Source organism: Felis catus, chromosome A2, assembly GCF_018350175.1.
Source record: "Felis catus isolate Fca126 chromosome A2, F.catus_Fca126_mat1.0, whole genome shotgun sequence".
NCBI classification, from domain to species: Eukaryota; Metazoa; Chordata; class Mammalia; order Carnivora; family Felidae; genus Felis; species Felis catus.
This window is the reverse complement of record NC_058369.1, coordinates 61,473,659-61,497,208: the sequence shown is the minus strand read 5'-3', so window position 1 is coordinate 61,497,208 and position 23,550 is coordinate 61,473,659. Positions and strand designations below refer to the sequence as shown.

Genomic DNA, 23,550 nt, shown 5'->3' with positions numbered 1-23,550 from the left:
GTTTGGTGGCCTCCTTTGCCATACGTAGTTACGGTTTTGTGTGTGTGTGAGGAGTGTTTCAGTTCTGCTGCCTTAGCAACCTGCGCACATGAGACAGGGATGTGAGCTGCGGTCACCAAGCTATGCGGGAGATCTTCCTTTGGTTTAATTTTCTTCTCATTTTGCTGTGGTTTAGCCTCAAGGAACTTTCTCAAGATACGTTATAAATCCAGAGATCTCAAATGTTTTAAAATGTAGTTATTTTAAACCTCTGCTTATTCTCTGGTTTGGGTATGAATAGAAATCTAAGTTCACGAAAATTCTCCACTTGGAAGATGGAAGGCATGGCCTGCCTGTGCTTCTGCATCCAGTGTAACTGATTCTAGAGATCTTCCATTCAGGTTCTTTGTGAGTAAACTTTTTTTCCCTGGGGAACTTTCGGGGCCTTAAACACCTGAGGTTATGAAACCACGAGTTTGTGTGAGTCATCTTTCATTCGTTCTGTGTAGCCCTCAGTGGGTTTTTTGTCAGCAGGCACGTTTTCCTTCAACTCTGGAGCGTTGTCCCGTGGCTGCCGTGGTTTATGGCATGCCACACTGACCGCCTGATGCATCTTGTCTCTCCCTTGATGCTTTCCAGCCTTGCTGTTGGGAGTTTTATTTTAGCCTCTGTGTGTTTAGTATGTGTGAGCATTCTGTTCTCCTGTTTCTTTTTGCTTCCACACTCCTCTCATCTCTCTGAGGGTGTGTATTGGAAATATTTTGGAATTTCCTTTCTTCCTAATTAGTTCTGTAGTCTTTGTGTTCCATGCTGCAGATTTTCCTTCAGGATGCAATTCTGAGTTCCCTGGTTGTTTTTTATTTAAAAACCTATTTTCCACATTCTTTAGGGTAGGGGATGGTGTTGATGATTTTCCCCATATCGGTCTGGGGTCTGCTCCTCTCCCTCCTAGGAGGGCTGAGGGGCAGGCCGCCCACATGGCCCCCACAAACTGCCCGTCACACTGCTGACCAGGGTGTTTGGGATGGCACCCCGCGCTGGTCTGGGCCACGGTGTGTTCTGTCCTTTCTGATGGGTCCTCCCCAGCACAGCCATCCCTGGGCTGACCCTGACTCTGAGCTGCTTGGCATCTGCCCTCCCTGCCTGCCGACTGCCAGCCGGAAGCCCCAGGTGGCCACGGCCCCCAGGTGCAGACCAATCTTTTGTCCCTGCTCCACACTGTCTGTCCCCATGCTCGTGCTGGTCTCCCTGGAGCTGCTGGAAGCTTGTCTGTGCTGGTCTCCCACCTCCTCCCTTGTGCCGTCTGGGCTTTTCCTCTTTGTGCTTTGTTTCTGTGGGTCGCAGAGGCTGGGACATACTCACCCCTCCCAGAGTGACATCTCGAACTGGAAGCGTGTCCTGTCTGGGTCCCCTCGGTGCTTTGGCCCATCCCCTGTTGTGCAAGACCAGAAGCGTGAGCAGCTTGCCCGAATTTGGAAATTACGGTTATGTAAGGCCGGCTGGGAGGATTTTATTAAAGCGAGGTTGCTCCTGGGGTGCCTCCACTGCAGCCCAGGTTCATGGTCAAGGACATCTGACGGGCCAGTGATTGGATCCCCCAGGAGTGTGCTGGGTGCCGGGTAATGCCGGGTTGTACCCGTGTCTTCACGGAGCCGGCCGAGTTGACAGTAAACCCTCCCAGAGGTTAGGTGCGGGGCAGTCGTGCCCACAGGATGCTACCCAGCCTGTGTGCAGACACGTGTGGGCAGTGGCTCACCCGTCCCCAGGCGCGGCCTGGAATTCTCCTTGTCTCCGAAAGCCAAAGTTGATGGAATGGCATCTTGCCACGGGCCATCTTCCACCTGAGGGTACTTCACGTTAGGTTATGGCAGTTAGGTTACAGCAGCCAAACCTGAATATCTATCTGTGACTCTCAGAGTTTGTTTTCAACACTTTATGTTTAACGAGCACTTGTGGAGTCACATGGCGGGGGGGTGGGGGGGGCGAGGGGGGGGTGGGGGGACGAGGGGGGGCGGGTGTCGCCTCCACATAGAACCGGATGGAGCCCACCCTTAGGAAGGCCTGGGTTCCCACCTCCAGTGTCCCTTCACCTGATGCATTCTTCAGGTGCGGTCACGAAAAGACTTTGCATTATAGACACAGATTTCAGAGTTTGAAAAGGGACAGGACTGGTTTGCTCTCCTCGTCCAGTTTGTGATCTGATGAACCTCCAGGGGTTTGGGAGCACTGGGTGCTGGCCAGCGAGGTGGGTGCCTCTCTGCTCGGTGCAGCCTCAGCAGCTCCTGGAAGAGGGCATGTGGGGGGGCTCTGCGCCCCCTGCCAGACGGCGGGATGGGAGAGGGAGGCACACCCCAGCTGCGCCACCCACGCCTGCCTGCTGCGTGGGGCTCGGTCCCCTGATGGAGCAGGGGCTTTGGTGGGAAGCCAGTGGTTTTCCCCATGTCATCGTTGCGCACGTGGAAACAGAACTTGCAGTATATTTACTTGAAGGAGATTGATGCGCAGGCCTCCTCAGGTGTCCCTTGGTTGGGACGATGGACTTCGTCCAGCTGCCTGCTGCCCCCGGGTAGTCCTGTTTCGTGTTCTGGTCTGCACCCGGCTCCTGCTTTGGAGTGTGCTGGGCACCCATCAGGGTGCCAGGTGACTCCCTTCTCCTCGGTTCCAGGTCTCAGTGGCCCTGAGCAGCAGCTCCATCCGGGTGGCCGTGCTGGAGGAAGCTGGGGAGCACGTCCTCATGGAAGGGAAGTTCACCCACAAAGTCAATACTGAGAGCTCCCTCTGGAGCCTGGAGCCTGGGAAGTGCGTTCTGGTGAGTGTGGGCATCCATGCTGGGCTGCAGGAAGGAGTGGGGGCTGGGGGCAGGGGGGGGGTTCCTGCGGTCTAGGGCGCCGCTCAGGGCGCCTTTGCTGGCCTCGGCCCTACAGGCCCCCACCACTTGGCACTCTGAAGTGGAGCCACGTTAACATGAGACCCATGGTGGTCCGTCCTCGGGCACACGTGGTGGCTGCACTCGGTGAGCATGGAGGGGCTCCTGGCAGGGTCATCCCTGCATGGCAGAGCTCGCTTGGATGTGACCCCTGGTCCCAGAGGCTCCCGCTTGCCAGGTCCTGGGTCATGTCGGAGGCAGAGTCAAGTAAGGCGAGGATTGAGAGGCAGGTTGAATTTCCGGGATGCTGCACCAGAGGACGCAGAGCACAGTTGGACCGCTTGTTGGACAGCGGGGGTCTCACTGAGCCACTCGGGGCTGCAGAGCCCCAGCAGGAGCTTCAGTGCCCTGTTTACTGGAACCTTCCATGGCTCCGCCCCCTCTTCAGGGTCTTGGCCTGGTCGGTGGGTGCTGCCCAGCGGGACCTCGTATGGCACAGGGTGCCTCACCAGACAGGAAGATACCAGGTCTTTGGACAAAACCTGAGGGTTTTAAAGGCACGTTCTTCACGTGTGCCAGAAAGGAAGGAAAGAAGAAAGCAAAAAAATGTGTGTTTCGGTTTTATGAAGATCTGCATCTCCGCGGGATGGGTGCCAGCGGGCCAGCCTGTCTGTGGGGACCGTCAGGGCCGTGGGGTGGAGAGGGGTCTGTCAGTGCTGGGGTGCTGGAGTCCCTTGGCACACGGGGCCCCTCCACGTGACGAGGACAACGGGTCGCAGAGCATAGGCCCCTCCGCATGACAAGGACACCGGGTCGCAGAGCACAGGCCCCTCCGCATGACGACGACACCGGTTGCAGAGCACAGGCAGGTCTGCTTGGCCCTTGTTCTGAACCTAGCTTTGCACGTCCTTGTCCTTGCGAGGCTTCTCTCCGTGAGACCGCCTCCCTCTCGTCAACCTGGGGCTCAGCCCTTCTGGCCGTCAGGCTGTGCCTCCCATTCCCCCCCCCCCCCCAAAGCCATCCCTGCACCCGGCCATGTGGGTGGCGGTGTCTCCAGCTCCTCTCATTTGCAAAATACCTTCATGATGACGGCCTTACTTCCCACGGTCGTGGGAGGCACAGTCAGGGTCTCTTTGCCCCTCGCCCCATGACAGCTGCTGGCAGCTCCTGTGGCACAGGTGGAGCTGTGAGGCCGGAGCCCGTGGACAAGGGGTGCAGCGGCTCCAGAGCAGTGGCCAGGGTGAGTCCTGGTGGTACCGTTGCTGTGCTCCCCAGAGGAGCATGGCTGGGAAGCCCTCACCATGCAGTCTGTCTGCCCTGACACTTCCTCTGGGATGCACGAAACCATGTCCGTACAAGGACAGGCTGGCCTCACAGCCACTGTGACTGGTGTACCTGACATCACTGCTGTGGAAACATGCTGCTCATGACTCGGTAGCGCGTCTCATAATGGCTTTGCTTGGCAGAGGTGACTTTGACGTCCTCGTGGCCATGTTGTCTCTGTTTTGTGCGCGTGTGCCTAAGCGGGGCTGTGGCCGGGCCGGAGTGTGATTCATTGTCCCGGCTGCCACTTGCAAGCACACAGGGGGCCGGCCTCTCAGAGTGGCCTGGTAACACGGTAAACTCTCTGGAAGCTTGCTTTCTGGACACGGACCCTGCACCTGGAAGTGGCTCACCCAAGCTGAAGCCTGCCTGTTCCCTCCCTGTCGGCCTTCCCGCTGCAGGACGCCCAGGACGGGGCCGGGAGGAGTGCCTGTGGCCTGTTGGAGGCCTTCCTGTGGTCGCCCTCGCCATCCCGGAGCTGGTGCACTTGTTGCTGCCAGGAACACGGCTTTGAGGAGTTTTCCCTGTGGACCTCCTGCCAGCAGGGTCCATGTGGAAACCCTGGATCCCCGGGTGCCGGACAGGTCCCTCCCCACTGTCTGCAGAGTGCTTGGCTGTGCTGGAGCCACGTGTGTGCGGGCCTCACCGCCTGCCTGTCTGTCCCCAAGCTCACTCTTCAGCCCGGCCATGGCATGGCTAACGTGTCCTGCCCATGGGATGCAGTCTTTCCCCCATGTCTCCTCGCTCCCGACCACAGGCCGTAGTCTGGGTTTGATAGTTCATCTGTCGGTGATGTTTGGGGTCATGCATCTGAGATGATACCGTGGCTCAGCTGTTCTGACACGTGAAGGCCCTGCTTGTGTTTGCTGCTGGGAACAAGCCCGTGTCGCTCGGGCATCGGGGGCAGACGGCAGGGCTGGCGGGTCCCCTCCTCTGGTCAGCATTGCCTGGCGTTGGGAACCTCATCAGCCATGGGAGCTCGGTTCCTCACCCTCGAGATGAGGCCGAGAGCTGTGGTCGGTCACTCTCGACATGTGGGCCGCTAAGGAACATGGTCAAGGGCCCCTCTCCTGAGGGCTGCAGAGGGCCCCACATGCCCTGGTGTCCTCACCAGAGCCTGGAACCTGCACGTGCTACCTCGCAGGAGACGAGAGGGAAGTGTGAGACAGAGGAGGATGCGCAAACCAGTAGTAACATGAAGACAGGCAGAGACTGGGGCCACAGCCCATCCCTGGACCCCTGGGAGGGGCCGGCTGGTCTCACCCGGAGAGGGCAAGTGTCCCCCACTGCCCTGGGGCAGTGGCACAGGCTTCGGGTGTCAGTGTGTCCACGAGGGCCTCACAGAGCAGGTGGGCACCCCAGGACTGCCTTCACCTCAACAGAGTCCTTGGTCCGTGCCCCTGACCTCCTGACAGTCGAGGCCGCCTGCTTCCCAGCCGCCCCCCTCGCCAAAGTGGTTGCTTTCGGAGCAGGCAGGGGCGGCAGCTAAAACCGGATGACAGCTCTTGCCTCCCTCCCTCCCACACTCGAGAATGCCTCTCAGGCAAGAGACGTGAAGTCAGCGCCTCCCCCGACCGTTCTGTCCCAGAACCGCCCGGCACACTGTCCTCGGTTCCCCTCCAGGTGGTGCTGGTGGCTCGGTGCCGAGGGCCGGGGGGCCGCGGCCAGGGGGAGGGTCTGGGGGTGGAGGGTTGAGATGTACCCCAGGCGGGGGTGGTCCATCAGCTGACCCTCTAGCCATTCAGGTTGGCTCAGCAGGTGCAGGGTGTTCTGGGGCCCGTGTCTGCTCGGGGGACACGGGGGTGAGCATGTGTACATGCTGTGCCTCCGCGTGCTTGGATGACTGACTTAGGTCCTTAAGTTCAGTTCTCAGAAGCAGAGTTGCAGGCTGACTGTGGTCCTTGGCCGTTTGCCAGGGGCTCCCCCCCTGCGCTGTTTCTGTGGTGACCTGGGTCCCTGTGTGTCCTGACTGCTGGTCCCCCTGCACTCCTTTCTCTCTCTCTCTCCCTCTGCTGGTGGGGATGTGGGTTTCTCAGGAAGGGCCTTCCCGTTGCTGTTTCCTCGCTGGTGGCCACCAGTGTCACAGAGAGCGTATCCTTCTTCCTCCCAAATGCAGGTTAAATAATGTTAGCATTTTGGTGTATGCCGGAAGCCTGAAAACCAGTCACCAGAATGAAATGCAGGCTCTTGGCTTTCAGCACTCTCATCTCCCAGGGTCCTGGGAGTTTCTTGGGACAGTCAGCACCTTGGCACCACCACAGGTGTCCCTGAGCCCCAGCAGGGAGTGGGGGCGGGGGGCCAGGGCAGTAGGGATGTGCTGACAGGACCGGTGGGCCGTGCTCCCAGGGGACCCAGATACCGTCCCTCTATCTCGCAGAGACCCCGCTCAGCACCACCTGGCTGCCCTGTGCTTTCATCATGTGGGTCCTCCCACCTCCCCCACACCTGCACCACACACTGTGGCCCTGTCCTGTTTGGCCCACGTGGTGCTTTGATTTGTAAGCTTAAAAAACTTGTGGACAACATGGAACACCAGGAGATTGCCCATCATGGCACCGCCTCCAGCAGGTTCTAGATGTGGATCCCATCCCTCATGGTGCGCCTCTGGCAGGTTCTGGAAGGTTCTGGATGCGGATCCCCATCCCCTCACAGAAGCGCCTGCAGAGGGCAACTTCCTGTCATCTGTCCTGGGCTTGACTCGCCTCCGCGGAGCCCCTGTCCCTAGCTTTCATGGATGCCTCCCCAGCCTGCACTGTCCAGAGGGCACCTCAGCAGGCACTTGGCCGCCTGCTTGGACACGGCTCTGCCATGGAGGGGGGTGGGGGAGGCAGAGGTGGTGACTCACCCGCACAGGTTGTGGGCGTTATAAGCTCGTTCATGTGGAGCTTGAAGTTTCTGTGAGGGCATTTCAGGAAGCTGGTTCTGGGTCTGGGACCCAGTCTGTACAGGATCCTGGAGGGAGGCCAGGTAAGGGGGGGCATGTTACCAGGTGGCAGTGAGCTTGCCGGCCTGTCAAGCCAGGGGACTGAACACCAGTGTAGTTGGGGACGGGAGTGAGTGGGGGCCTTTGAAACACTGGGCGTCCAGGAGGAAGCTGTCGAGGAGGAGGAGGCCCCTGCCACCAGTGTGGGGAAGATGGGGTCAAGGAGGAATGCACAGAGCATGTGGCTGCATGATATCTGTGCCTAAACGGGGGACATGCTAGGAGGGCACAGCGTCACCTTTGCTGTGTCCTGTTGGGGACGCTTCTCTGAGTTTAATCAGGAGGAAACACCAGACAAACCCCGAATGAAGAATGGTCTTTAGGAGAGGCTGTGGAATGTTCCAGTTGAGTGGGGACAGGACCCCAGCGCACATCCCGTGCTGGAGGGAAGGTGAGCTGCAGTTCTAGTAGAGGAAGGAGGCCCTCATGGAAATATCAGGGGTCAAGGGTCAAGGTGTTTCAGAAAAAAATCCTGGAGTTTGCTGTGTGTTACGCATGTCCTTAAACAGAGAGGGTTTGTGTGCAGACTCGTGATGATAAAGCATGTTGCTGGGAGGTCCGGGGAAAAGCGCACGGATGTGTTTGGAATTATTGCAAGTAAAATGTTCAAAAAACCACGATGGCAGAGAAACTTGAGAACAGGTGCTTGCACCCTCGGTCGTCAAGGACTCGTGACCCGGAGCTGCTGGCTGTGTGGCTGTGTGTTTGTCGGGGCTCAGGACGTACCCCCACATGGCGTCTCCACAAACCTGATTTTTAGGAAAGTAACAATGTTACAGTGAAAAATCAAAACCCCACGTTGAGCCATTAGGCTCCTTTAGACCCAGGGCCTCGAGCTCTGTCCCAAGGGCGTCTCCTCAGCGCCGTCTTGTTTTGGCCACTGCAACGTGGATGTACCTCGAGGACACCATGCTGAGTGCAAGAGGCGGGGCACTGAAAGACACGTGATGTGTTTCAGGGCCGGGAGGAGGGGCTGCTTGCGGGCACAGGGCTCCTTTTGAGGTGGTGACCCCCTTGCGGAACCGGATACAGGTGGAGGCTGTACAACACTGTATATGCACTGACACAGACTCGTTGACTTTAGTTTTTTGAAGTTTATTTATTTTGAGAGAGAGAGAGAGAGAGAGAGAATGAGTGGGGGAGGGACAGAGAGAGGGAGAGAGAGAATCCCAAGCAGGCGGCACACTACCAGTGCAGAGCCCAGTGCAGAGCTCCACCCGGTGACCCCGGGATCATGGCCTGAGCTGAAATCAAGAGTTGGACGCTCAACCAACGGCCACCCAGGCGCCTCCTGTGAGCTTCACCTCAAAAAGAATTTTTTTAAAGGTGGTGTTGGGATTGTCTTGGTTTTTGTGGGGTTTGCAAAGGGCCCGGGAGTGCTTGCTGCGTGGACCCAAGATGCGCGGGCAGTGCAGCCCACTGGGTTCTTTGTGTGCAGCATCAGCCCGTCCTATCCCCAGGCTGCACGGGGCCTGGTCATGCGTGCACACCTGCCCAGACACCCTGCGTGTGGTTCGGGTGAGAAGGGCCAGCGGCGGAGCCTGGGGCAGGGCAGGGCTGGCCCCTGGAGCGGCGGCCTCCAGGGTGTCTGCAGAGACCCCAGCCAGGGTGACAGCGGAGGGAACACAGAATGAGCCTAGAGGAAACCCGAGATGGATCAGCACCTTGGGCATCTCTCCAGGAACGATGAAGATGGAGTACGCTTCCACTTGGGAGGTTTTCGTTGCTTTGGAAGGAACACAGATTTGCACCTCAGTGAAGATTCTCAGTGTTGGGGCCTTGGCCGGGTCAGGTCCCCAGGCCGAAACTGAGGAGCAGAATCCATAAGAAGCCAGCTGAACGGAGCATCTGGAAACAAAATCCACCCCACATGCAGACCACGGCATTGGCGGGGAGAAGTCCTTCCTCTGCTGGGCTGGCAGGTGGGGGCGCTCAGAGCCCCACGCCCCCTGGGACAGTCGGTGCGGAAGAGGGGAGGCTTATTTCTGTTGTGCTGACGTTGATGCCACGCTGTCACCGTGCTGTGATCCTCTCACTTGTGGCCCGCCCTGTATCAGTGCCCACAGCCCGAATCCTTCTCAGGGACCTCGCAAATGTCACTGGTGGGGACCAGGTCTGGGTTTGTGGTGTCATGATCGCTCTCCAGCCAGTAACCCTCTTCCCAGGGTGCTGCCCCGACGTGGACCTGCTTTGGCTGCTGGCTGGTCACATCTGCTCTCCTCCTGGCCCTTTGGGTCATGACGGGTTTCAGGCCATTGGATGGTAAATGGACAGTGTGAGGGAGAGTGGGCCGCCCACTTGTCAGTTCTTGGCCACCAGTCCCCAGGAGGCGTGCAGTCTGGGCCCTCCCCGTATGCAGTCCCGACACTGGCGTGTGCTGGGTGAGCCGGCAGGGCCGGGCCGAAGGATGTGGATAGAGGCTCCTGTTTGGGGTCCAGTGTATCCCTGGTGGTGCAGGGAGGCTGTGAGGGGGGTTGGGTGGGGTCCTGGGCTTCAGAGAGGATGTGGGGGGTGGGGCAAGGCCTGATTCCCCGGGCCCCTGACTAGTGCCCTGTCCCCCACACTGAGCCCCCTGCTCTCCGCCATGTGCCCCCTGACTGGTGCCCCCACACACACACTGAGCCCCCCCCCATGTGCCCCCTGACCGATGCCCCCCACACACACACACACTGAGCCCGGCCCCCCCACATGTCCCCTGACCGGTGCCCCCACACACACTGAGCCCCGTCCCCCCCATGTGCCCCCTGACCGGTGCCCCCCCCCCCCACTGAGCCCGGCCCCCCCATGTGTCCCCTGACCGGTGCCCCATATACACTGAGCCCCGTTCCCCCCCCCCAGTGTGCCCCCTGACCGGTGCCCCACACACACATGCACTGAGCTCTGCACCCCCCTTTCCCCCCTGCCCCATGTGCCCCAGGTGAGCCTGAACAAGGTGGGTGAGTACTGGTGGAGCGCGGTCCTGGAGGGTGAGGAGCACATCGACATCGACAAGATCAATAAGGAGCGTTCCATGGCCACGGTGGACGAGGAGGAGCATGCGGTGCTGGATAGGCTCACCTTTGACTACCACCAGAAGCTGCAGGGCAAGCCGCAGAGCCATGAGCTGGTAAGGGGGCATGTGGGGGAGGGGCTGTGCTGGGCAGGGAAGATCCGGTGGGGGCTGGTGGCGTGGCGGGGCTGTCCCTGCCATGGCATAGCTGGCTGTCTGCTGGGTCCTCGCAGGCTGCTCTAGCCCGGTCGCCTGGTCTCTGTCTAGCATGGGGCGCGTGTTCCACACCTGGACAGAGCCCAGGTGGTGGGGCCGCGACGGGCAGGTCCACACAGATGCGGTAACTCCACGTGTGACCCTAGCTCTCTCCCTCCCACAGGGCTCATGGGAGTCTGACCAGGGGCCCCGTGAGGCCTCCTTCCAAGTCCCTTTGGAACAAATGTCAGAGGCCTGAGATGTCTGGGGGGCCGGCGGGAGGGGCCCCTTGTCTACAGAGGCCCACGCTGGGGACAGAGAAAAGGGTGGGGTGGGTGCATTCATTCATTCTCAAGAGCGGAAGAAAGGGTCACCTTTCTCAGGTTACTGTTTGCTCCCCTTGTTGGGAACCAGGACCCCAGTGTGATGGGGACTGGACAGGTGAGGGGTGTTGCTGGGCACCACAGCCACCCACATCCTAGGGTTTGTTTTCTTTTTTCACGTGCGTCACACACAGGAGCCTCCCAGTGGCGTTGAGATTCGGAGGTGTCCTCTGCGTCCTGGGGCGTTCACTGTGGTCCTGCCGATGTTGGGGGTCCACTGCTGGTGTGTCCCTTCTGCCTGCCCTGTCTTTATCCCCTCATCCCCGTGCAGCCGGCTTTCCTGCGAGGGTCACTTGGAGCGCTGACTGCTGCATCCGGAGTGGGCTCCTGCCCCCAGTCTCCAAATCTTCTCTCAGCTGGCCTCCCTGATCACCAGGGCTCACAGGGCAGGAGGGGAGGCTCTCGGTACCTCTTGGGCCGAGTCTTTGGCTGTGACCATGGAGTTTGCGGGCAGGGGACTTGTCTTTGTGCGAGTTTAGCAGCCGGGCTAGTTTAGTCACGTGACGGTCGCCTGTGGCTGGCGGACGAAAGCTGTGTGGACGTGGGCCCCGAGGGAGGGTCTAGGGTTGCTGCCCGGGAGGGGGCCGGGTGCTCAGGCCCAAGGGGGAGCAGGAGACCCTTGCTGACAGGCCCAAGGCCAGGCAGCCGACGGGGAAGTGTCTGAAGAGCTTTGAAGATGCCGCCGGCTCGTGGGATGAGCTCTGTGCCTGGAGTTGGAGGGGAGTCCAGACGGACTTGTGTGCTGGACAGCATGCTGGCCCCGGGGCACGAGCGATGCTTTCTGGGCACCTTCAGCAGGCACGAGGGAGCCAGGGGCCACATGTGCCCCTTTCCCGGGTGAGACGCTAGTGAATGAGTGGCACAGGCTCTGCTGTCTGGGACGCGCCCGGGCTTGGTGGGGATTCGGGGAGGAGTATGTGCAAACGAGGGCCATCCCTGCACGCGGCCATGGGGGAAGCACGGTGTGGGGGGTGGGTTTGGGCCACAAGGAGAGTGCGAGGGCCGCAGGCGGGCTGTGCCGGAAGCAGGGGAGGCTCAGAGGTCCTGAAGCCGCGCACAGCTGTGGACAGCTCAACTGGTGGCCTCTGGAGGAAAGCTGGTCCCTGGGAGAAGGGTGATGTGTGGGGCCAGAGATGCAGCAGGGCTGACTGGTGGCTCCCTGTGAGGGCCCAGGGCAGGGCTGGTGTGGGGAGTGGGCTCAGGGCCCACCCCGGAGACGCAGGGCCCAGCAAGTCATGTCCAGCGTGGAGAGAGTGTGACTGAGGAGAGGGCTTGAAAGGGGGTGGCAGGAGGGAGTTGGAGCTAAAGCAGTGGGTGGGGGGCCCGTCGTACCCACTCTGTGTCGGCTGGGGCTGGTGTCCAGGTCCCTGGTGCGAGTCTGATGTGCTCGCCCCTGCTCCGCTGGGTTTAGTGACGGGGAAGAGTGGTCCCAGTCAGGACAGTCCCTCAGCCTCATTGGACACCAGGGTTTCTCCCCCTGCCCTGTGTGTGGGCGTGTGTGTGGGGGCCTGCGGTCTCCCAGGCAGGTCCTCCCGTGGAGGAGGCCGAGTGAGCACTGCTCTGGGCTGTGCGGCTAACCTCTGTGTCTGTTTTCTGTTTGTAGAAAGTCCATGAGATGCTGAAGAAGGGGTGGGACGCAGAAGGCTCTCCCTTCCGAGGCCAGCGGTTTGACCCAGCCATGTTCAACATCTCCCCGGGGGCCGTGCAGTTTTAGCGCCCTGGCGCCCTCCTGCAGGGGCTCGCCGTCTGGTTGGCCCCTGCCAGCCTTTCTCTCAAGGGTGAACCCGTGGCTCCCAGCCCCGCATCTCCAGACTGTTCCGGAGCAGCGTGGGGTGAGCGGGCCGCTGGCCCCCCCCCCCCCCGCTCTCCTCTCGCTGCTGTGCGCGCTCTGCTTGCTTTCCCCGTGGGGGGGCGGGGGGGGAGGTGCTGGGCCAGCACCCCCAGGTGCAGGGGGCACGGGGTCTGAGCCTTGACCTGACTCTGGGCACGCACGTGTGGTCTCGCTTGGCCTTTGTGTGTGTCCGCTGCCTGCTCAGACCCGTCGAGGAGCAGAGTGGGGTCTTGGTCACCGCTTGGGGACGTGGGCCACAGGTGCAGCAGGAACTGTCCTCTGATGTCCTCCTGTGGACCCGGTCCTTGTAAGAGAGCCGACTGGGTGCCCTCGGGAGATCACAGAGACCACGATGCGGCGGCCCCTCCTCTTCCACTGAGCCCAGGGCCACTGCCACCTCTGCTCTGCCAGCCCGTGGCCGTCGCCGTGGGCCACTCTTGTGGGCTCTGCCCTCGGGGCTGGGGAGAAGGACTCCTTCTGGGGGTGGTCCTTCAGGAGACCCCTCCTTTCACCTGAGTAGCTGGGAGCTGGCATGTCACAGTCGTGTAGGGACAGGTTTCTGGCTCAGGGTGGCCAGAAGTGGGTGGGGAACCCCTGAGTCTCCTGATCGACCAGGCATCAGGTGGCTCTGGTGCCATCGAGGGCATCGCCAAGCTGCTGAGACCCCTCTTCAGGCCCCCCGGATTTGCACGCCTGTGTGTTGACGTGCGCGTGTGAAAACTGTTGGTGAGGGTGTGCTACTTGGGAGATGGGGGGGCCGTGGACTCTGTGGTCACGTGTCTTCCTTTGCCCGACTTTGTTTTCAGTGTTGCGTTTCTGCCCACCCTGCCTGCTGTGACCATGTCCCACCCGCGTCTGGGAGCGGCCGGTGGGGCCAAGGCACCCGTCCATGTGGCTGCTGCTGGGCCACCCTTGCCCTTCCATTGGGCGTCCTCTGCCCCTCGCTGCTGGCCTGGGCCCTGGAGCCCGTGCAGCCTGCGTGTTTTCTCTCTTTAGACACGGCAGCCGCAGACCGGCTACTGAGCTCCGTCAGCGGAGGTCCGAGGAACCGCGGGGTGCCTGCCTGCAAAGTCCCCCTTCTCCAGTGTCTGTTTGCAATAAATCTGTATTTAAGCACTTCAGGGTCCCTGTGTGTCATTTGAGACGTTGTCTGTGTGTGTGTGGAGGTTTCTGGGATTCCAGCCACAAGGTCCTTGGCTCATGTCCACTGCAAACACCAAAGTGGAGAACGCCTCAGTGTCTTGTGAGCCAGGCTGGTCTCTGACCTGTGGTTTTCGGAAATCTGATGAGTTTTGGATCAAGAGAAAAGGATTGTAGCTGCAGGGCCCCCATCTGTCTGCGGCAGGTTCTGGAAATCCAGGGTGAGCAGAGATCCCAAACTGTGGCCAGTGGACCCTCACGCCCATGTTCCTGTGCACTCTGTCGCGGGGGGGACCGCACTCAGTGGGCAGGGCTGGCGCTGTTTCCTGGTTTGCGATTTTTGAACCAATGGAGGGGGCACGTGACCCCATTACGCACAGATGCCCAGGGCCAGAGATAACCCGCCAGGGAGGAGTGGCCCCATCTTTCACATTTGCCCCAAGGTGAGTGGGAGGGGGAACAGGGTCCGCGATCTGTGTGGAAATGCGTCCATGGGGCCGTAGCTCTTGCACAAGGACATGTGTGCCCAGAAACGTCTGCCCCACGGGCAGGCCCAGCTGCTGCCTGTGAGTCCCCTGGACAGCAGGTTGGCGCTCATGTGGACATAGTGGGGACGCCACAGTCCTGTGTTGACACTGTCACGGCTTCAGGGGGTGGAGGTGTGGGGAGTTAACCTCTGTCACTTCAGGCTCTGTTCCCCAAGCGCCCAGCCGCACCAGCCTGGCAGTGTTCTTACCTGGCGGGGTTCTTTACGGTCGGCCTGCCCACGCAGGTCTGCCAGAGTGCGGCACCTCCTGGACGGGGTCAGGGGACAGGACCAGGTTCGCGGACACGGCAGCCCATGCCGGGAGAGTCTGGGCTCCCGGGACTCAGTCTTGTTCGTGTCCAGGGGAGGGGGTCACACAGTGGGATGGGGGCACACCCCTGCTGTGGACAGCAAGCCTGGCAGCCTGACGTGGCCGTCCTGGGTAACTGGTGTCCTGCCAGGCAGACCTGAGACCTCCATCCTGGAGAAGGAGCCCAGGCCTGGCCTCCTGCTTCCCAGGCTTGTTTACCAAAGCCGGATGGGCTCTTTTCGGTCCACACAGTGTGGGAGGCCTGCAGAGGTGACACCCCTGAGGCTGGAGCTAGTCCCCGCTCCTGCCCCATGCCCTGCGGGGCCCACCGGCCTCTGCTGTACACGTGGCACTGGCCTGGCAGTGGCCGGGCACTCTGCAGGTAGGGGTTAGGTCCCCGGCGTCATTTGCCAACGGAACCCCCACAGCCCAGACGTTCCAAGAGGGGCCCCTGAGATGTGGCTGACCACTTCCTAATCTGGGTCCGGGCCAGCTGCTCTCCTGGGGCTCCTCCCTAAGGAGGGGTTCCAGTGTAGGTGTAGAGATGGTGGGGCCAGAGGCCAGGGGGAGCCCACCCATTGGGCAGAGTAGTAAGGAAGCTGGCCAGGTCAAGACCATCCTGTGGCCTGGGGTGTGGCCCCCGGTGGGCCGTAGTGGGGAAGTGCAGAGCCATCCAGGGTGTGCTGTCCTCAGAGGGGTTGATAGCAGCCACAGGGGGGCCTGGGGACAGGAGACCTTAGACCGGGGCTCAAGATGCTAGCAGAGGCACTGAGGGAGGAGGAGGCAGGGACTTGGAAGGAGAGAATGGTCCTTGGCCACGAGGTTTTCCCTCACCCAGACAGGCGACCTCTCCCCATTTAAACCGACACTCTGGGCCCACGTGGTGAGGGAGGGAGTGGGCAGGGGGGCGTGTTGCCCACCCTGTCTCTACTTCCGGTGGGGAAGGGGGCAGGGCCCGCCCCTGCCTTCTGGAGCGCCAGCATCCTCAGGGACACCTGGCAGGGGTCAGGACTGCCCCGCAGGCCAGGTGCGTCCCTGTCCTGGTCTCTGGATGGGTCAGGTGTGTGAACCCCCTCAGTTAAGGGGAGGCAGGCCGTGTTTCTGGAGCACCGGGCACACTAGAGGTCACAAAGTGCATCCTGGGACTCGGCAGGGATTGTCATTGCCCCTGATAGTCATAGGACAGTGTGCACTCTGTGTTTACAGTTGAGTATGCAGCCCTGTCACCAGAACCCTGGGTTACCTGGGCTTGTGATCCAAATAAAGCACAAAGATCTGGGGTGAACGCGACTGAAGATGGATTCTGCAGGCCAGAAGAGCCCCCAGTGCCCCCCAGGGCCGGGACAAGGGGTGGTGAGGTCCGCTTACCTGCCGGGAAGGTGCAGGTCAGGGCCCAGGTGCAGGATGGCAGTCCTCCAAAGCTCCCTACTGACCCCTGTGGGGGCGTTGTGGCCCCTGCAGAAGTGGGTGCACCTGAGGGTCTCCCCAACCTCACCCCAGGCCAGAGGGTACCACGGAGGTGTGGAGAGGGCCCCTTGCTCCTCAGTTTCCGCAAGAGAACCCTGTCAGTGCCTGTGGCCCCTCTGGGGGGTCCCACAAAGAGGGCTCAGCACTGGGGGATGCACCGTCTGCTGCCCCCTTGCCTCCAAGAGCCGGACCTCCCACCCACCCTGGACCCTCCAGACTCCTGCCCCCTTGGGAGCTGGACCATGCCCCGGACCATCTTCCTTGGACCCTTGACCCCACCTTCCTCAACTGTACCCTTGTGACACCAGAGAGTCTGACAGCCGCCACCAGCACCCTGTCCTTCAGGGACCCCCACTGCTGGGCCTGGTTCCCTCGGCCCCCTCCCCACCTCCTCCCCCACCTCCAGGTGGGAGGTGACGTGGCAGCCATGGCCACAGCTGTCAAGAGGCCACAGCTTTTAAAATGTGGTCAAAGCCCCAAACCTAAAGCTCACCGGTTAACCGTGTTCGAGTACGCACCTCTGTCACCACTGTCTGTCCTCAGATCTTTCTCATTGTCCCAAAGTGAAACTCACAACCATCAAACTATCTGCATTTGTTGCTGGCGTTGAAGGGAGATTTTACCCAAGTTCCGGTTTCTGGGCGCTCTTGTAACTTTGGGAGCCAGGGAGTGCTGGGGCGGGGGATCTGGCAGGCAGAACTGACCAGCATGGCCCCACCACTGTGCCAGGCAGTGGGGAGGGGGTACCGTTGTGACCCCAGCTGACCTGGATGGAGCAGAGCCAGCTACCCTGGCAGAGGGAAAGCCCAGATAGTGTGTGTCGGGGGCTGGGGGGCCAGGGCAGGAATGTGCTTGGGGCACAGGGGCCAGAGCCAGGGGCCTGAGGTGCAGACCGGCTCTGGGATTTAGGTCCCGGGCAGAGGTGGGGGCTGGGCTGCAGTTCCCGCCCACCCAGGACAGGTGAGGGGCCACTCAGAGCGGGGGCTACCAGGGTGGGGGGAGGTGGCCAGCAGCACAAAGCCCCCCACCCAGAACCGGGGCTATGTCCCCTGACTGTGCTAACAGGGACTACAGCCAGGTGGTAGCCCTGGGATGAGGTGGTCCTGGACTATCCAGGGGCCCCGTGTCCTCACAGGCAGCCCCTTGGGCAGGAGGGGCCAGGTAGTAGAAGGAGACATGGCCACAGAAGTGGGTGTGGGGGTGATGTGCTTCAGGGGTGGGGCGGGTGGCCTCTGGATGGTGGGGGGTGGGAATGCTGCCCCTCCTGATTTCAGACTTCTGACCTCCAAACTAAGGACAACTTGTGTTCTTAAGCCCCTGAGCCTGCCGGCTACAGCAGCCCCAGAAACTCCTGTGGGAGCAGCAGGGAGTGGGGGGAGCTGTGACCTTGGGGGCCGGGGGTTTCTGCACGCGTATTTGCCCAGTGGTGCTGGAGGGATTGCCCCCTATGGCTGTTGCTTCCCTCCTGGATCCTGTCTTACCCGGTCCCAAGCCAGCACAACCTGGCCTGTAGGGTGGTCGCCAGCTGACCTCCTAGGTCCACCTCCCTCCCTCCCTGTCAGCGCAGAGCCCGACGCGGGGCTTCAACCCATGAGAGCTTTGAGATCATGACCTGAGCTGAAGTCGGATGCTTAACCGACTGGGCCACCCAGGCGCCCATAAAAAAAATTGTTTTTAATGTTTATTTGGAGAGGGAGGGAGAATCCCAAGCAGATTCCGAGCTGTCCGCGCAGAGCCGGACTCGGGGCTCGATCCCACAAACAGTGAAATCATGGCCAAGAGTCAGACACTTAGCCAACTGAGCCACCCACGCACCCCTGGGGTTAACTCTTGACTTCTGATGTTGAGATAATTATATGGTTAGCCCTCCAACAGCACAGGTGGTGACGCTGTATAACCTGGGACCCTCTGAACTGACTATTGATGGTCCACTGTTGACTGGACCCTTACCAGTAGTGTAACGGTCAGTGAACCTGTGTTTTGTGTGGTCCGTTATTACATGCTGTATTCTCACAATAAAGGAAGCCAGAGAAGAGAAAGCGTTATTAGGAAAACCAGAAGGAAGAAAAAATAACATTTACAATTCTGTGCTGTATTTATCGAAAAAATTTACATATAAATGGATCTGCACAATTCAAACTGTGTTGTTTGAGGGTCAAAGGAGTCTGTGGCGTGTCCTGGGCCCCGTTCACTCAGCCCCTCCCCCAGTGGCTGCAGGACAAGGGCAAGACGGGACTGACTGGGACAGCCCACGGAACTCAGATTCCCAGCGCTATGCGTCCCCAAGCGTGCGCAACGCTGTGGTTTCATCACATGACGCTCTGTGCATCTGCTCTGTTCATCATGGGGTGGCCACAGGCTCCTGGACCCCTGGGAACCCCCGTCAGTTCTCAGCCACCACCATCACGGGCGTGCCGAAGGCTGTGCTCCTGGATCACGTGGTACTTCCCTGAGACCGCCGTTCTCAGCTCGAGTTCATGCCAGCCGTGTGAGTCAGGAGCTGACTCCTTGCTGCTGCTGGTGCGAGGCCCTGGACGGGAATGGGCCGCGCACGGGGCCCAAGACGTTCTGGTTCCCAGTTTGGTCTATTAAATTTTTTTTTTTAATCTTTATTTATTTTTGAGAGACAGAGACAGAGCACGAGCAGGGGAGGGGCAGAGAGAGAGGGAGACACAGCATCCGAAGCAGGCTCCAGGCTCTGAGCTGTCAGCACAGAGCCCGACGTGGGGCTCGAACTCACGAACCCTGAGATCATGACCTGAGCCGAAGTCGGATGCTCAACCGACTGAGCCCCCCAGGTGCCCCTCCAGTTTGGTCTATTAAATAGAGCTGCTCTGAGCGTTCACGTGGAGGCTTTTTGTGTGAACACAAGTTTTCATTTTGAAACCAGCCACTGCTGGCCGTGAGCCATGCAAAGTGGGCACCTCTAGAAGGTGGGAAAGGCGAGGAGAGGGGTTCTCCCCCAGGCCCTCCGAAGCAATCAGCCCTGTGGACACAGACTCTAGTCCCGTCTCAGGCTGCTGCCCTCCAGGACCATCAGATAATAGCTGTGTTTTCTCAAGCCGCTGAGTTGCTAGTACTTTGTCACGGCAGCAGCAGGACGCTAATTCGGGCAACCTCTCCGACAGGTGTGTGCTGGCGTGTCGCCAGGTTGGCAGCTGCATTTTCCTGGTGGCCGGACGGCTGGCCTTGTCCGGAGCTCTCCAGCCGTGCGTCTTCCTCAGTGAAATGTCTGCCCTGTCTTTTGCTTGGTTTCTAATTGGATGGATTGTTTTAATGTTAAGTTTTAACTCTTTAAAATATATTCTAGATAAAAGTCCCTTGTCAGATGTGTGATTTGCAAGCAGTTCCTCGTAGTCTGGAATTAGTCGTCTTAGCCTTTCAACTTATTCTTTCTCAGAGCAAAGTTTTTAATGTCATGAGGTCCAATTTATTGAACTTTCCTTTTATGAATGATGTTTTCAGTGTCTAAAAGAGTCTAAAAAATCTTTGTGTGGATCTCAAAGATTTCTCCTGTTTCTTTTTTCTCTGAGTCTTATAGTTTGTGTTTTCATTGAAGTCCATGATCCATTTTGAGTTCATTTTTGTCAAGTGTGAAGCTTAGGGTCAGGTTGGCCTATGATAGTCCAGTTTCTCCGGCATTTATTGAAAAGACTCTTTCCTTCCCTGAATTGTTTTTGCTCCTTTGCTGTAAATTAACTGGACACAATTATGTGGATTGGCTTCTGAGTCTTCAGCTCTGTTCCACAGCTCTGTGTGCCCGCCCCCCACCAGCACAGCCCTGCCTTCCTCCCTGGAGCGGTGTGCTCAGCCCTGACCCTGTGGGTGCTATCCTTCTTATTCATCATTGTTTCAGTTATTCCAAGGTCACTCCCTTTTCCTATAAAGTTTAGAATCAGCCTCTTCATGTCTACAAAAAAATCTCACTGGGCTTTTGGTAAGAACTGCATTGAAACTGGACCAGTTTAGGAGGAATCACCATCTTTGCCATGTTAAGTCTTCCGATCCTTGAACATGGTATGTCTCTCCCAAGCTGTTAGATCTTCCGTTTCTTTCATGGGTGTTTGTAACTCTCCTCATGTAGATTCTGTACACATTTTGCTAGATTTTTTTTAAAAATCCTATTTCTGTAAGTATAGTTTATGTTTTTAATGTTTATTTATTTGGGGAGAGAGAGAGGGAGGGGCAGAGAGAGAGGAAGAGTTACAATCCCAAGCAGACTCCACGCTGTTGTCACAGAGCCCAATGTGAGATCATGACCTGAGCGATATCAAGAGTTAGACGCGTCACTGGGTTAGAGCCACCCAGGCGCCCCACTTTTTGTTAGATTTATGCCAAGTGTTTTGTGTTCTTTGGGCCAATTAGTAGTGGTGGAATTGCATCTTTACTGTTGGTTTCCTCATTTGTTGTTAATATACAGAAATGAAATTTACTTTTGTCGGTTTGGTATCTTGTGAGCTTACTCCATTCGTTTATTGTAGGAGTTTTTGTACATTCCTCGGGATTCTGTTTTCTATGTAGTCTATCATGTCATCCACAAATAAAGATAATTTTATGTCCAATCTGGAAGCTTTTTGCTTAATTATACGTCCTTATTGCAGGGGCTAGAACTTCCAGTACTATGCCGGGCAAGAGTGGCAAACCCAGACTTGCTTGCCTTGTACCAGACCTTAGATAAGCATCCAGTTTTTCACCATTACCTATGATGTTAGCTTTAGGGTTTTGGTAGATGCTGTTCATGAGGTTGAGGAAACCCATCTCTGTTCCTAGTGTGCTGAGAGTTTTTTCATGAATGAGTTTTGAATTTTGTCAAATGTTTTTTTTTTCTGTATAAATTTATATGATAATATGATCTTTTCCTCTTTAACTTGTTGGCATGGTATATTACAATGATTGATTTTCGAATATTGAACCTGCCTTGCATATTTGGAATGACTCACATTTGATCTATACCCTGCTGAATTCAATTTGCTAATATTTTATTGAGGATTTTTTTATGTGTAGAAGTTGACAAGAGATTTGTCTATGGTTTTGTGTGTCTGTCTGTCTTTCTTTCTTTCTTTCTTTCTTTCTTTCTTTCTTTCTTTCTTTCTTTCTTTCTCTTTCTTTCTTTCTTTCTTTCTTTCTTTCTTTCTTAATGGTCATAGGACTATTTAGGTTATCTACTTCATCTGAGTTTTTGGTGGTTTGGAATTTTTGAGAAACTGGTCCATTTCTTCTAAGTTGTTCAATTTATGAGAGTTAATGCACTCACACCACCCTCTTATTCTCCTTTTAATGGCCATAGGGTCTGTCATATCCCACCTTATTCCTGATATTGGTTATTTGTGTCTTCTCTCTGTCTTTATCAATCTTGGGAGAGGCTTATTAATTCTATTTTTTTTTTTTGTTTTTGAAGAATTAGCTTTTTGTTTCATTAATTTTCTCTATAGTTTCTGTGTTTTCTATTTCATCGATTCCTTCCATCTTTGTATTTTCTTCCTTCTGCCTTCTTTGAGCTTGTTTTGCTCTTTTTCCAGTTTCTTGATGTGGGAACTTAGGTAATTGGCTTAAGATCTTTTCTGATGTAAGCATAATGCTATAAATGTCTCTGTCAGCACTGCATTAGCTGCACCCAGCAGCTTTCACTTTTTGGGTTTTTTTTTTTTTTTCATTCATTTCTACTTATCTTAATTTTGAGATTTCCTCTTTCAGAAATGTTTTGTTAAGTTGGCAAGCAAGTGTTTGGAGATTTTTCTGTTGTCTTTCTCTAATTGGTGTCACTTTAATTCTATTATTGTCTGAGGGCATACTCTGTGTGATTTCATTTCTTTTTTTTCTTTTTAAGAGAGAAAGCATGAATGTGAGGGAGGGAGGAGGGGGAGAGAGAGAGAGAGAGAAAGAGAGAGAATCACAAGCAGCCTCCATGCCCAGTGGGGAGCCAGATGTGGGGCTAGATCTCCTGAACCTGAGATAATGACCTGAGCCAAAATCAAGAGCTGGACACTTAACCTACTGAGCTACCCAGGCACCCCAATTCTTTTAAATTTCTCAAGGTTTGTTTTCGGGCCCAGGATATGGTCTATGTCAGTGAGTGTCAGTGGGCACGTGAGAGGCATGTGTATTCTGCTGCTGGGTGGAGAGAGTGTCCCACAGATCATTCGATCCTGATGGTTGATGGTGTTCAGTTCTGCCATATCATGGTGCATTCTTGATTTTGTAGTGGTGTCAGTTTCTGAAAGTCCCCAATTTTAACTGGATTTGTCAGCTTCTTTCCACCCTCCTGGTTTTGCTTCATGGATTCAAAAGCTCTGTTGTTTGGTGCACATGCATTCAGGACTGTTGTGGCTGTTGGGTAGATCGGCTCTGTCCTTGTTTCTGGCAAATTCTTTGCTCTCACGTCTACTTTACCTCAATATAAGGCAGCCACTTCTGCTGTATTGACATAAATAATATTTTTGATTAATATTTATATGATGTATCTTTCCCCAGCCTTTTACTGTTGGCCTGTTTTGAAGTGAGTTCCTCAGAGGCAGCATATAGTTGGGTCGTGTTTTTATTCATTCTGCCAACCTGTCCTTTAATTGGTGTATTTAGACCACGTGCGTTTAAGGTAATTAGTGCTAAGTGAATAAAGACTCTGCCACTTTATTATTTGCCTCCTGTTTGTTTTCTCTGCATCTCATTCTTCTGTTTAGTGTTTCTTGGCCTGCAGATTTCTTGAGCCTTTTTTACAATTCCCTTCCAGAGTATCTGTCATGTTTTTAAATATATGTCGCCTTGTATAGTTTTTTTAGGGATTGCGTAGGCATTCCCATAGACATATAGGACTGCCGTCATTTTGAGTGAGTGTACAAACCTTACTTCCGTTAACGTCCCTTTATCCTCCAAAACTTTAAAGCGTTTCATCTACATTGAGGCACATCAGATGGTGAGAAAACTTTTGCTTCATAAGACATGATTACAAATATTCACGGAACGAAAGAGTCTATTGTCTGCCTCCACTTCCACCCTTTCCATCGTTCTTCCCGTGAAGACTTGTCTGTGGACCTTCCGTGAGACGTTGTCTGAAGAAAGGTCTGACGACAACAAATTCACTCAGTTTTTCTTCATCTGGGGGTCTCTGTCTTTCCCTTGCACTCCACAGGGACACTTTCACTGATGGTGGAGTGTGCAGTTGACGTTCTGTTCTTTCAACACTCAAGGAATGCCGGGCCACACGCTCCTGACCACTGTGGCTGCAGGTGAGAAGGCTGCCACCATTTGAATGCTGCTTCTCTGCCAGAACTTGTCATCTCTGTCTGGCGGGGTTTAAGATGCTCTTCTTTGTCATCAGTTTTCAGAAGGTTATTATTTTTATTTATTTTTCTTTCTTTCTTTTTTTTTTTTTTTCAACGTTTATTTTTGGGACAGAGAGAGACAGAGCATGAACGGGGGAGGGGCAGAGAGAGAGGGAGACACAGAATCGGAAACAGGCTCCAGGCTCTGAGCCATCAGCCCAGAGCCTGATGCGGGGCTCAAACTCGTGGACCGCAAGATCGTGACCTGGCTGAAGTCAGATGCTTAACCGACTGCGCCA

General features: G+C 56.6%; 1 protein-coding gene across 3 annotated transcripts in view; it reads left to right on the top strand.

The window, feature by feature from the left end:
• The window catches only part of NUDCD3 (NudC domain containing 3), a 62,336-nt gene extending 48,671 nt beyond the window's left edge, over nt 1-13,665 (top strand). The window contains exons 4-7 of one of the 3 annotated variants that reach the window (XM_023250121.2): nt 2,645-2,788; nt 10,069-10,257; nt 12,322-12,550; nt 13,546-13,665. In XM_023250121.2, the coding sequence (XP_023105889.1) occupies nt 2,645-2,788; nt 10,069-10,257; nt 12,322-12,432 (444 nt within the window). In that variant the 3' untranslated portion in view covers nt 12,433-12,550; nt 13,546-13,665. Of the gene's footprint in view, nt 1-2,644; nt 2,789-9,316; nt 9,414-10,068; nt 10,258-12,321; nt 12,551-13,545 lie in introns of those variants that run through there. The other 2 variants (XM_023250122.2, XM_045052086.1) reach the window with 2 other exon arrangements.
• The last annotated feature ends 9,885 nt before the right edge of the window (nt 13,666-23,550 follow it).